The sequence below is a fragment of the Hemicordylus capensis genome, chromosome 11 (genome assembly GCF_027244095.1).
Source record: "Hemicordylus capensis ecotype Gifberg chromosome 11, rHemCap1.1.pri, whole genome shotgun sequence".
Lineage (NCBI taxonomy): Eukaryota > Metazoa > Chordata > Lepidosauria > Squamata > Cordylidae > Hemicordylus > Hemicordylus capensis.
This window is the reverse complement of record NC_069667.1, coordinates 4,824,660-4,838,351: the sequence shown is the minus strand read 5'-3', so window position 1 is coordinate 4,838,351 and position 13,692 is coordinate 4,824,660. Positions and strand designations below refer to the sequence as shown.

General features: G+C 47.4%; 1 protein-coding gene across 3 annotated transcripts in view; it reads left to right on the top strand.

Annotated features, from left to right (window-relative positions):
- Window positions 1-9,908: 9,908 nt before the first annotated feature.
- The window catches only part of LAS1L (LAS1 like ribosome biogenesis factor), a 30,022-nt gene continuing 26,238 nt past the window's right edge, over window positions 9,909-13,692 (top strand). For 2 of the 3 annotated variants that reach the window (XM_053273589.1, XM_053273587.1), the window contains exons 1-2: window positions 9,909-10,005; window positions 11,579-11,808. In XM_053273589.1, coding sequence (XP_053129564.1) covers window positions 11,775-11,808 — 34 coding nt within the window. In that variant the 5' untranslated portion in view covers window positions 9,909-10,005; window positions 11,579-11,774. Of the gene's footprint in view, window positions 10,026-11,578; window positions 11,809-13,692 lie in introns of all 3 variants that reach the window. The other variant, XM_053273588.1, reaches the window with a different exon arrangement.

The following is a 13,692-nucleotide window of genomic DNA, read 5'->3' as shown; positions in this document are numbered from 1 at the left end:
AAGGAACCTGGCATCACCCAGTAAGACTTATGGCTGAGCTGGTTTGGATTCTAGCTTTGCCACTTCAAGGCCAACACACTACCTGCAACTTGATGTTGGTTCTCTGGCATCACCACCCCAGGTATGAAAATTCCAGTGGATCTTTATAATTTGGCTTGCATGTCAGATCAGAACAATTTCTCTGGCTGTCAGGGTTCCTATAACTTATTTTCTACATCCAAAAAGATGGCAGAGGACTAACAAAAATCCCCATCCATGCAGCCAGCTATACCCAGGGTTGTCCAGTGACCAAACTGAACTGGGGTAGCAGGAAGCGAAAATAAAAACATAAGCTCGTCTTCAGACATGGCTTTAAAAAGATGGATTTTTTTATTTTATTTTAATTTGGTCTCCCTTGGCACAGACTCTTACATATGCCCTTCTTCAGCCACAAACACCAAGAATTCAAAGTGGAGATTAGTTTAGAGAAGGATTGCAATGAATCCCCGTGGAACAAATTAAATGCCTCGCCCTTGAAGAGTGATTATCTGCCTTCCATTGGGGGAAGAGAACCTTTCACCGCAAGCAAAAAGCTGTCTTTCCAGCGGAGTTGTTCATTCTGACAGTTTTACAGTTTGCCGTTGCCGGATGCTGCTAGGATCTGGACATCGGGGCTCTTGTCCTCTTCCCCAGGTTGAGCCACAGATTTCACTTGGTGGAGGAGAACTGGTCTTGCAGTAAGTAAAAGTAAAGTTGTGCCGTCAAGTCGATTTCGACTCCTGGCACCCACAGAGCCCTGTGGTTTTCTTTGGTAGAATACAGGAGGGGTTGACCATGGCCTCCTCCCACAAAGTAGGAGATGATGCCTTTCAGCATCTTCCTATATCGCAGCTGCCCAATATATGAGTTTCCCATAGTCTGGGCAACGGACCAGTGGGGATTCGAACCGGCAACCTCTGGCTTGCTAGTCAAGTCATTTCTCCGCTGCGCCATTAGGTAGCAAGCATGAACTGTCCCCTTTGTAAAGCAGGGTCTGCCCTATTTTGCATTTGGATGGGTGACTACATATGAGTGCTATAAGATAGTCCCCTTAGGGGATGGGGCCCTTTTTGTATGCAGAAGGTCCCAGATTCAATCCCTGGCAGCATTTCCAGGAACTTTTACACACAGCAGGCTTTACCACAAGTTTACTGGAAGGCTTTACTGCGAACTCACTCAAAGTTGTGCCAAAAACCCAATGCAAATAGTGCATTTTTTTTTACCCCGGATATAGGAATATAGGAAGCTGCCATATACTGAGTCAGACCATTGGTCTATCTAGCTCAGGATTGTCTACACAGACTGGAAGCAGGCAGGAATCTCTCTCAGTCCTATCTTGGAGAGTCCAGGGAGGGAACTTGGAACCTTCTGCTCTTCCCAGAGCAGCTCCATCCCCTGAGGGGAATATCTCACAGTGCTCACACTTCTAGTCTCCCATTCAAATGCAACCAGGGCAGACCCTGCTTAGCTAATGGGACAAGTCATGCTTATTACCACAAGACCAGCTCTCCTCTCCTATAAATCGGGCTACACTCTAACACGCAGTGAAAAACCCGAATTGTGTGTGAAATGCTCCCCAATAACTCACAGGGACTTTGGGGTAAATCTGGCCGATATGTGAATGCACCCCCTCCATTTTGCAGGAGATGCGAGTTAGAGGGCTTTAAAAGCCGCGTGTGAAAAACTTCCAGGTATGGCTGGGAGAGGCTCTTGCCTGAAACCTTGGAGAGCTGCTGCCAGTCAGTGAAGACAGTACTGAGCTAGATGGACCAAGGGTCTGACTCAGTATATGGCAGCATCCTGGGTTCCTGTGTTTTGCCATCTTCTTGCAGGTCTCCGTGTGCTTTTGCTGTATTGTGCATTTGTGATGCACAATATTCCCCCTGTTCTCTTTGCATTAAAAGCCTTGCCCAAGCAGAGAAGGCACAATTGAGATGCAGGCATGGGATGGTAGACATGGTTGTTGGTTGGGGAGAGGAGGAACTCTGCAGCTCCTCAAGGGCACTGTTGTTATTACTTGACATGTCCTGGATCTGCAGCTAAAGTCTGGCACTGAAAACAGTTCAGTTTTCAGAGGGGTCCAGTTATTAAGCACTGGCAGTAGCAAAGGTGGAATTAGTGGCAAAGAGGTGTTTCTTAACAGGAAAAAAATGCACCAGATTTTTAAAAATCTAGCAATTAAAAAAACCCAACACCTTTTTAAAAAAAATTAAGCATGGAGTCCAAAGCAACCTTTGTCCCATTCGAGAGACTACCCTGAAATTTCCTGAAGGGACTTGAATGGAAAATGGATCACACGTTTGATTAAAATACCCTCTTCTTCAGAAGGACTTTTTTTTTATTTCTTCGAAGCCAAAATTAAACATTCTACAGTTCTTTTTCCCCCCACGAATAAAGGATAATTAGCAACAAGGTAAGAACATGCAATTAGATCCCAATGGGTTATAATTTATGTCTTACCCTCCGATGTAAAACAATTAGTATAGCGTGAGGATGGTTTATATATTAACTGCTTAGGAGGCAGAGTTCTCTCAACATCTGGAATGACACGCTTCGCTTGCTGCTCACTCCATCCTCCCAACTGGGTTTCTTTAGCACAGGCTGCACTAAAAACAGACATTAAAGGTTTGGACTGGTGGGGCATTTTTTGTGCCCTCCCTCCATGACACTACCAGATTTTCTGGCTTTTCACAGTGCCCCAAGATGTGCATGCCAAAATCCAAAAGCTCCATCCAGAAACATAGGTAGAGCTCCTCTTATAGAGCTGTGCACATTTTTGTGCAACTATGGAAGGCATCTGCTGGACAGTGCCCATGACGTCACCGATGGGAAGGCAGTGGTCATGTCTTCTTCTCCTTCTCCTTCTCCTTCTTCTTCTTCTTCTTCAGGGCACAACTAGCCAGAGCTGTGCAAAACCATTCCTGACCACCGTGGCCACCTGGTCATGTAGAAGCAACACGGGAACATAGGGAACTGACTTATACTGAGTCAGATCTTTGGTCCATCTAGCTTAGCATTGTTTACATTGACTGGTAGTGGCTTTCCAAGTGGTTTCAGGCAGAAATCTGAGTCTCACCCAGTCCTGCCAGGAGATGTCAGGGAGTGAACCTGGGACCTTCTGCACGCAAGCATGCAGATGCTCTTCCACTGAGCGATGGCCCCATCTCCTAAGGGCAATATCTTACAGTGGACACAGATAGCCATCCATCCAAATGCAAACCATGGCAGACCTCGCTTAGCAAAGGGGACAACCCACGCTTGCTACCACAATCTCATCAAATCCAGGAGTGCCGCCAGACTGAGAACTTTGATCCTTCAGAGGAAGCAGAACCCCATGCAGAACAGGCTTCTCTCCTAATCTAAGATGGATTTTCTTGCTGCCCCATAGCACCTCCGTCTTGTGCAGATTTTATTTCAACTTGCTCACTCATCTCCAGACCATATTACTGCCTCTAAACATCTCCCCTGGATTCAGATGGGAAGAAAAGTAGAGCTGAGTGTCATCCACACATACTGATGATATTGAATAAACCACAATTCCGGAGAGGTGGGGGCTGTATATAATAATATCTCCCCAACCCCATCACTATCACGTTGCACTGTGACTGCAGTGGGACTTCATGTGCACATTGTTGGATTGGGGCCAGCAGCATTTGTGACTGTTACCAGACAACGCCGAAGAGATGTGGCCAAGAGAGTGCTTCTAGGAATGTGTTTTTCTTGGAATTAAGAAGAAGAAATGAAATAACTAGGAATGAGTTATAAGTAGAAAATGCCTCTGTGGTTATTATACCCATTGGAAGCCATTTTTGTGATGTCTGGGTAGCAGTAAAGTGGTGTAGAATGGCATAAAATGGCCAGCATGGTGTAGTGGTTAGAGTGCTGGACTAGGACTGGGGAGACCCGAGTTCAAATCCCCATTCAGCCATGAGACTTGCTGGGTGACTCTCTGGGTCAGTCACTTCTCTCTCTCAGCCTAGCCTACTTCACAGGGTTGTTGTGAGGAGAAACCTAAGTATGTAGTACACCGCTCTGTGCTCCTTGGAGGAAGAGCAGGATATATATGTAATAATAATAATAATAATAATAATAATAATAAATACTCTTGCAAAGAGGCAGGCATGGGTGTAGTGAAGGTGGGCCATGCAGGGAAGGGATGCTGGTACTTCTCAGCTTCACTGGCTGTTGGGGTGGGCATGGCCATGGGGGCTGCTGTCATGGAGAGCGCCTCCTGCACTTCGGGATGGGCAACTACATCACGGGATGCAGGATAGATATATCTTTCATATTCAACTGAAACCAGACTCTGATTTCAAGGTGTCTGCTGGACAGAAAATACCCCCAGCTGTTTCTTACCTGGGCCATCAAACTGACCCAGTCAGTAATGATGGCAAACCTGAATTGCTTTCCAGAAAGTCGCTTTTCTAATCTTTTGCCTGCTTCTTGTGCAGCTCGCTTGTGCCCTCTGCTGTCAAGTCCTCCACACTGGTGTTGACGTTGCTTTCCAGCTGCAGAAAAAGAAAATTTATTCCCTAGGGGAATATCTTACAGTGCTCACACATAGTCTCCCATTCAAATTCAAACCAAGGCAGACCTTGCTTAGCAAAGGGGACAATCCATACTTGCTAACACAAGTCCAGCTCTTATCAAATCCAGGAGCATCCCCATGTGGTATGAAGAATTATTATTATTATTATTATTTTATTTATTTTTTACATTTTGTATCCTGCTCTTCCTCCAAGGAGCCCAGAGTGGTGTACTGCATACTTAAGTTTCTCCTCACAACAACCCTGTGAAGTAGGTTAGGCTGAGAGAGAAGTGACTGGCCCAGAGTCACCCAGCAAGTCTCATGGCTGAATGGGGATTTGAACTTGGGTCTCCCCGGTCCTAGTCCAGCACTCAGGGTGTAGAGCCGGTCTTGTGGTACTGAGCATGAATTGTCCCCTTTGCTAAGCAGGTTCCTCCTTGGTTTGCAAGTGGGTGGGAGACTGGTAGGGCTGAGAGAGACCTGTGAGTGTTGTCTGCTGCAAAATGCTTCCCATAGGGCATGGGGCCATAGCTTGGTGGAGAACATCTGCTGGCTGGGGTGGACTCCTGCCTGAAACCTCTGAGAGCCGCTGCCAGTCAGTGTGGACAATACTAAGCTAGATGGTCCAAGGACCTGACTCTGTATACGGCAGCTTCCTGTGTTCCACTCCCAATCTCTCCCCCCTGGCTAGGAGATGAGGAATGGTGTGTCTGCCTCAGCCCTAAGAGGAGGATCCGGCAGCTTCTCAAAAGGGCAAGCAGATCGACTGCTAAATGCAGTTTTCATGGCTTAATTTGATTATGAAAAACTGATGCTGGAGGTGAGAATATTTTGCAGTCATTGTGAGTTGCTGTCTCTGAGGAGCCAGGAAGAGAAAAGATTCTGCCTCCAGTGAGCAACATACAAGGAGCTGAAGAATGCTTGCAACTAATTCAGTTGTCAGGAGGTGTTCTTCGGTTCCCAGTTCTGTTCTTTTCTCCTTTGAAAGTAGACATTGACTATTGAGTCGTGCTGTTTAAATCCCAAGTGCACCTCTTTATCTTCATTAATGTACCTTTAGTGGAATTCTGTGAGGGTCTGTTCCTGTTTTGAAATACACACACAGGGAAATTCGCTAGCTGTTTGTCGATAACCTCCTGATGGCTGAGGATCTCTCATGAGCATTTAGAATGAGATGCTCACTCCTTGGAGCTTGAAGAAGGTGATGCCCTCCCTCCAGAGTGGAAGAGGCAGAGAAGCAGATTGAGAGCTTAGAGTTTATAGGTGGAGTTAGGGGTGGCGGGCAGTTCTGCATGGGTGGGTTTCACCAGCTTGGTTTCTTCCTCCCACACCTGCTGCAAAAGGTGGTTGAGAGGCTGGGATGGAACATGCATGGAGCATGTTCCGTTCAAGGCAGCCGTTATTTTAGAAATTCTGCTACTTCAGAAAGCAATTGGGAGAATTTTTTTTTTAAGCTGTAGTTTCTATTGAGAGACCCTGGATCCACACAGTTTTCCAGGACTGAAGTGGTGCAGTACTAAGTTGCACACCCCCTGGTTTGACTTAGTGTGAATAGCCTTGTATGCCCTTTTGTTCATTCTTGAAATCTGTTGGGGAATTTGTTTATTCTGAAGTGGGCAATGCTGCGTTTTTATTTCACAATGGCAGAGATTTGCTAAAGATGGCATCTTCGGTCTCTTGGGTAATTAATTTTTCACAGTGGTTTTGTTTGGTCTATTACCTTGTGGCAATCCATGTAACGATCTGTGAGAAGGTCTGGGCCGCGAGGAAGGCAGTAGAAGCTCGCCTCGCAGACGATCCGGCTTCCGGTTCGGGAGGGCTGGGCCTTGTGACCCTGTGCACCCAGATGATCCCCTGCTTCGCCCGACAGCATGGAGGTGCGGAGGCCAGGCCTCAGCGTCCCAGCACCTGGAACTCCCACAATGCACCACACACTAGCGCAATGCATTTGGGGGACACCCCCCCCAGCACTGGCCAGGAGCCAACACACAAAAACTTAGCATGAGTTAAGGGTGCCCTCGTTCAATCGCCAGTTGCCCATTAGCCTCCCAGCGGTAGACACATGCAGCCAAGAGAGGACTTGTCTGCCTAGCCCGCTCTTGGCTGAGTGTGTGAACAGCTTCAATGTGTAATAAATATCGAGTAAACAGAGAGCCTTCTGATGAAGAGCCCCATCTTAGAAGGAATCATGCAGCTAGCACTGACTCCTGCTACGTGCTCTGAGAATTCTGTTGGCGTCACCTTGGGTTGTTTTTTTCTCCTTTGCCTTGGTCTTTGACGCTCATCTGGCACACAGGGATGTTGGGAGGAGAAAACACATGTCAGAAGTCACCTCCAAGGCAAGGAGGTCATCGCAAAGTGTGTGCCAGCACCGTTTCTTCCTGCACACCTGCTGGCTAGAATGGAACATAGGAAGCTGCCATATACTGAGTCAGACCCTTGGTCCATCTAGCTCAGTATTGTCTGCCCAGAATGGCAGCGGCTTCTCCAAGGTGGCAGGCAGGAGTCTCTCTCAGCCCTATCTTGGAGATGCTGCCAGGGAGGGAACCTGGAACCTTCTGCTCTTCCCAGAGTGGCTCCATCCCCTGAGAAGAATATCTTACAGTGCTCACACATGTCTCTCATTCAAATATAAACCAGGGCAGACCCTGCTTAGCAAAGGGGACAAATCATGCTTGCTACCACAAGATCATACTGCACGGGAGATGGCAATGGTAACCCCCTCCTGTATTCTACCAAAGACAACCATAGGGCTCTGTGGTTGCCAGAAGTCAAAACTGACCAGACGGCACACTTTACCTTTACCACAAGATCAGCCGGGATAACATGCACGAAGCATGAGGGAGATCATGCTGCCTCACCAAACTGCTGGAGGAATAAAGGAACATTAAAAGCTTCCATTGGCAGCCCATGAATTCACAGAGGTTTCTGTGACTGAAGGGGGCCAATCCAGTAGCCTCGAGGTACACAGCCATTGGTTTGGTTTGCGTTATGCATTTGCTGCCTCCCTTCGTTCTTCCTGGAAAACTGCTGGAAAATAAGTAATAAAAATAAGTAATTTTGGAGTGTGGGGAATGCTGTGCTTTTGTTAGAATATGAGAAATTTGCTAAGGATTACACGGTAATATACTGTTCACAGTTGTTCCTCTCTCATATTGTCTTGTGACGATCAATGTATAAGAAATATTGAGCAAACAGCCCTCTGGTGGCGATCCTCAGCACAGAAGACAGCGGTCTAGCAGCCAGGGACGTCTTCTGTTATGACTGTCTCCTTGAACTTGAGAATTCAATTTGTGTGCGTTTGTTTTTTCTTTATTTCATCCCATCACGGCAATCAGGCATGAAGGCCGCTGCAAAGTGTACTCCAACTCCGATTCTTCCTGCCACAAAGGGTTGTTGAGAGGATAAAATGGGACACACATGTTCCATTCAAGGCAGCAGCCACCTTTCTTTGACATTATGCTGCCTCATAAAGCTGCTGGGAGAATAAGGAAGCATAAAACTCGTATCGCCCATGAAGGACCTTCCATTCGGGCCAGACACAAACCTAGAGATGATGCCTTTGCTAGCTGAGCAAAGAGAGAACTATTTATTTATTTATTTGATTTCTATGCCGCCCTTCCAAAAATGGCTCAGGGTTATAATCACACAGAGAAATAACAAATAAATAAGATAAACAAAATGGCTCCCTGTCTCCAAAGGGCTCACAATCTAAAAAGAAGCGTAAGACAGACCCCAGCAACAGTCACTGGAGGTACTGTCCTGGGGGTGGATAGGGCCAGTTGCTCTCCCCCTGCTAAATAAAGAGAATCACCACATTAAGAGGTGCCTCTTTACCCAGTTAGCAGGATATCTTTTTAAAGTGGCGATGCTCTTATATTTAACTGGGGGAGAGCAACCAGTCCTATCCATCCCCAGCACAGCATCCCTCCAGTGTCGAGTTGCCATGCCCCCAGAATTTCAGGTCTCACCCGGATTTTAAGCATCTCACCCAGATTGTTTAGCCCACCCAGATTCACCTGGATTTCAACTTTCATGGAAAGAAAGCAAGCAAGCAAGCTAGCAAGCTATGCTCTAGCCCTTTCTTGAAGCGGAGTTAGGGAGCAAAATGTGCAATCACTATTCGGCTCAGAAATTATTTTCAAGCCATTTTACATAATATGCAAATTTAGGCACCTGAATTTGAAAAGCCAGACTATGGCAACCCTACCAGTGGCTGTTGCTGGTAGTTGCCTTATGTTTCTTTTTAGACTGTGAGCCCTTTGGGGACAGGAGACCATCTCATTCATTTATTTTTCTATGTAAACCGCTTTGAGGACTTTGGTTAAAGAGCGTCGTCGTGGCTATACATATCCGTAGTAGTATTTCTTGCGTTTCTATACCGCCCTATCCATCCAAAGGCTCTGGGTGGTGAATAAAGCATGATGCTTCCATTGACGGCCGGTGAATTCTGTGGCTGAAGCGGGCTAGTCCAGCAACTTTGGACTTTTCTTGCAGATGACCAAAAAGAACAACCTTCCCATCTCTTTTAACTAGCCTAGTTTATGGTCTCTTCTCTCCACGTGGCCAGAATGTCAAACTAGGTCCAGGGAGACCCAGTTGCACAAAGCTCATGCTCTGTTGCTACTAGCCTACTTCATAGGGTTGTTGTGATAACAACACTTGTGTGGGGTGGAGAACCGCGTACACTTCCTTGAGCGCCTTGGAAGAAGGGTGGGATAAAAACGTGGCAAAACAGAACATGTGCACGTTTTAGGGGTGGTTCATAACAGGAATGCAACGTTTGATTTACCCCTTTGCTATGCTAGCCCTTCCTGACAAAGAAGCGCTTCCCCTCCCCAAAGCTTGCAGCAGTCTTTGATATTATAATTTATTTATTTTATTTATTAAATGGTTATACTGCCTCTAGGCAGTTCACATAAATAAAACAGAGAAGCAAAATAAACAACCCATTCAAAACTGTTGGACTGGAAACAATTCCCAACACCATCCCAAAAAGGCTATTGTTGTGTAGCCGCGGCTGATGAGATTTGTAGTCCACAGCACCTGGGTGTTGCGGGGAGGACCCTGCTACGCCGTTTTCAACCACAGTTCGCCGGCGGATTCCCCAACAAACTACTGAGTCTCTTTTCCTTTCCCCAAGCGCAGCGCTATGCCAAAGCGGTCACAAAGCAAACAGCACCGCACCACCACTTCTGGTTCTACATCGAGCGTGAGTGGGGCAAAGGCAAGGCCGAGAGCTAGCGAAACTAACCCATTTCCTCTCTCCGCCTTCCCTACTTTCGCTTCCGCCCCTTTCGCTTCCGGGTCGATCCGCTTCCAACCATATCCTTCTCTTCTCTTCTAAGGCCCGCCTTTGCCCCCTTCTACCCTGGGGATTGGCTGCTCTGATTCTTGCCACGCCCCCTCCGCCCCACGCGGGCCCCGATGCTGGCTGGCCACGAAGAGAGTAGACCCGTGTAGGTGTTGGTGGTGCTTGGTTTGTTATTACTTCGTTGTTCTTCCTACTAGTCATAGTAGTAGCAATATTGTTATTGTTATTAATTGTAGTAGTATCTATAGTCCTATTTCTGTATAGTATTTTTGCTTTATTGTTATCGTTATTATTGATATACCTATATCTGCTGTTCTTCCTAGGAGCTCCAGATGCTTATTCCAGGAAACGGGGAGGCTTCGGAGGGGGAGGTTTTACCGAGGGCCAGGGGCTCTCAAAGTTGGGTCCCCAGATGCTGTAGGACTACAACTCCTATCATCCCCAGTTGCAGTGGCTGGAATGGATTATGGGTGTTGTAGTCTGGCAACATCTGGAGACCCAAGTTTGGGGTAAGAGGGAGGGACATAGGAAGCCGCCTTAGACCGAGTCAGACCATTGGTCCATCTTTGGGAGGAGAGCTAGGTAATTGTGGTCACCAGCATGAATTGTCTCCTTTGCTAAGCAGGGTCCACCTTGGTTTGCTTTGGAATGGGAGACTGCATCTGTGGGCACTGTCGGGTATTCCCTGTAGGGATGGGGCCGCTCTGGGAAGAGCACCTGCCTGCTTGTATGGAGATGGTTCCAGTTCCCTCTCTGGCATTTCCAAAGTCCGACTGCAGTTGCCACCGGCTTGTCAGGTGGCTACTTGGGGATGAGCCGTCTCTGTTGCCGCCCCGGGGCTTTGGAACACACTCTCTGCTGAAATAAGAGCCTCCCCATCTCTTCCAACTTTGAAAAAAGGCAGTCAAGATGCATTTGTTCACCCAGGCTTTTAATTAGATACTGTTTTAATAGTTTGATGGTTTTAAAAATAGTTTTAACATTTTAAACTTAAAATTGTTGTAATAGTTTGACCTTTTCATTTGTTCTTTTTATTGTATTGTTGTAAACTGCCAAGAGACTTGTGTTTTGGGTGGCATATAAATATGTTAAATAAACGAACAAACAGAAAGGACTGGGAGAGACCTCTGCCTGCAACCTTGGAGAAGCCGCTGCCAGTCAGTGTAGACAATGCTGAGCCAGATGGACCAAGAGTCTGGTATAAGGCTAGTTCTACAGTGACTAGCAGCAGCTGTCCAAGGTAGGGGTCTCTGCCAGCCCTACCTGGAGATGCCACGGATTGAATCTGGGACCTTCTGCATGCAAGCAGATGTTCTTCCACTGAGCTATGGACCCATCCCCTTAGGGCAGGGGTGTCCACATGTGGGGGCCCCAGTTGCCGTCAGCCCATAACCATCATCCCTGGCTACTGGCCCTGTGCCTGCGCATTATGGGAGTCGCAGGCCAGAAACAGCTGGAGTACCCCTAGCATTCTTTACTTTGTCCTGCCCTTTAACGGAGAAAGAGAAGCCTGCTGTTGCAGGGGATAATGGGAGTTGTAGTCCAGCGATGTCTGAGGACCCAAGTGAGAACCCCTGCCTTGGGCAACATCTTTATCGAGTTTTGAAGGCTATGTCAGCGTTGGCGACTTAAGTGGAGCTGCTGGTTAGCTTGGGAATAGAAAAGATGGCAAGAAAGCCCATTTGGGAAGCTTGTTTGTGACTTCTTTTTGACTTCAGGTCTGGCGGTGTTGGGTGCCAGAAGAGGCTAGCGGCAGAAGGGCTAGCAGCCCCAGCAGGAGTCGCCCGGAGCGGTGGCAGATGGCAGCCATGTCTCAGTGGAAGAAGCCGCGGAGTGTGGTGGCTTGGCAGAGCAAGGCTGAATGGGACCAAGTGATGGTGGGGCTCTATTGTGGGGACTGCCAGATGCAGCGAGATGCTCTGGACCGAGTGTCCGCTTGGAAGAGCAGGTGAGAGGGGCTGTGGGGGGTCTGAAGGCCGAGGGCATGGAACGAGATCTGGAGGGAAGGAGCGGGGCTACACTCCACCAGGCATTTCCTGCTGGCTTGTCCTGACCTCAAAATCGAATTTGTTGTGGTCCATGGCCAGCTTATAGACAGAGTACAGAAGAAAAAAACAGATCACATTTACCGTTTAAACACAGAATATTTACAGTATAACAAATTACTACTACGAATATTTATATATTCTTCAGCCAGAGTTCTCAAAGCGGCTTACATAGGAAAAACAAGGCATAAATAAGATGGCTCCCTGTCCCCCAAAGGGCTCACAATCTAAAAAGAAACGTAAGGCAGACACCAGCAGCAGCCACTGGAGGGATGCTGTGCTGCTGGGGCTGGGTAGGGCCGGTTGCTCTCCCGCTGCTAAATATAAGAGAATTGCCACTTTAAACAGTTTTGCTTTGCTCGGGTATCAGGGGTCAAAAGTACAAGTCTAATATTCAGCAGCTCTTACAATGTAAACAGCCCGTGGTCTCCCAACAATTAATTGTGAGGTTTACCCATCTGTCCCCTAGTATTCTGGACCAGAATTTGGCAACTTTAAGTGTAATCTCATTGTAATGTCATTAAGTGTCATGTCTGAAAGGAGAAGAGAAACATAAAAATTATCTGGCCTGAGTGACTGGGTTGTCCTAACTTAATCTGTATGGACCTCCTTAGCAGCACTCTCTCTCTTCTCGGTCCCGAGGACAAGGCTTTCCTCCTGCAGTTGATCCTACCCAGTCATACTGCCTCCGTCGTGGGTATCTCCACGCGGAAATCAAGGCACACTGTGCGATCTCTGACCTGTCATTCCCATTTGAATAGCCTGTGTCATTGCCAAGAAAATGCACTGTCAAAGGCAGTGTGTTCCCCGGGACGTGATGCCCTTCTAATGCACTTCTGCTGTGTGTTCTGACTTTTCTGCCAGTCCGTAGCCCTATTTACACATTATGTCCAGCACTGGTATAATGAATATACAGTGTGTATGTGCACAGTTACCCCCACATTATGTTGAACACATTTACAGTCGTGCACTTCCGATCTGTTCACTGCACTGGAGGGGTTTGTTCCCAGGTTCGGGTTTTAGGTAAAGGTACAGCCATTTGCACAAAAACATGGGTGAGTGTACAGACATCTCTATGCTTGTACAATATAATGTCTGAATAGGCCTAATGTCATTGGATGATCCAGAGTTCACGATGAGCCCCTTTCAGACATCATGTATGAGTGTCTGTACACTTGTACATGTTTTTGTGTGGAAGACTGTACCTTAGAAGTGGAGCTGAGCACAGGCCCTTCAAATGCAGGGCACCGTTCAACATGCTATGGGGATAACTGTATACGTGTTCTGGCCTGTATTTGTGTAGGTATGAGTGTTCAGCGTAACGTGTGACCAGGGCTATGGAGACAAGGTTCTCCTCTTCCCCTCCATGTTTTTCTCCACCAAAGACAACTGCCAGTGAGGCTTGGGTGGAACATAGGAAGCTGCCATATACTGGGTCAGACCATTGGTCCATCTAGCTCAGTATTGTCTTCACAGACTGGCAGCGGCTTCTCCAAGGTAGCAGGCAGGAGTCTCAGCCCTATCTTGGAGATGCTGCCAGGGAGGGAACTTGGAACCTTTTGCTCTTCCCAGAGCGGCTCCATCCCCGAGAGGGAAGATCTTGCAGTGCTCACATGTGATGTCCCATTCAAATGCAACCAGGGTGGACCCTGCTTAGCTAATGGGACAAGTCGTGCTTGCTATCACAAGACCAGCTCTCCTCTCTAGTGGTGTCTAGTGGTTTTATGCTCCAGACTGTTTATTTTTGCTGACTCATTGAAAACAGAGTCTATATTCCTTCTAAAGCA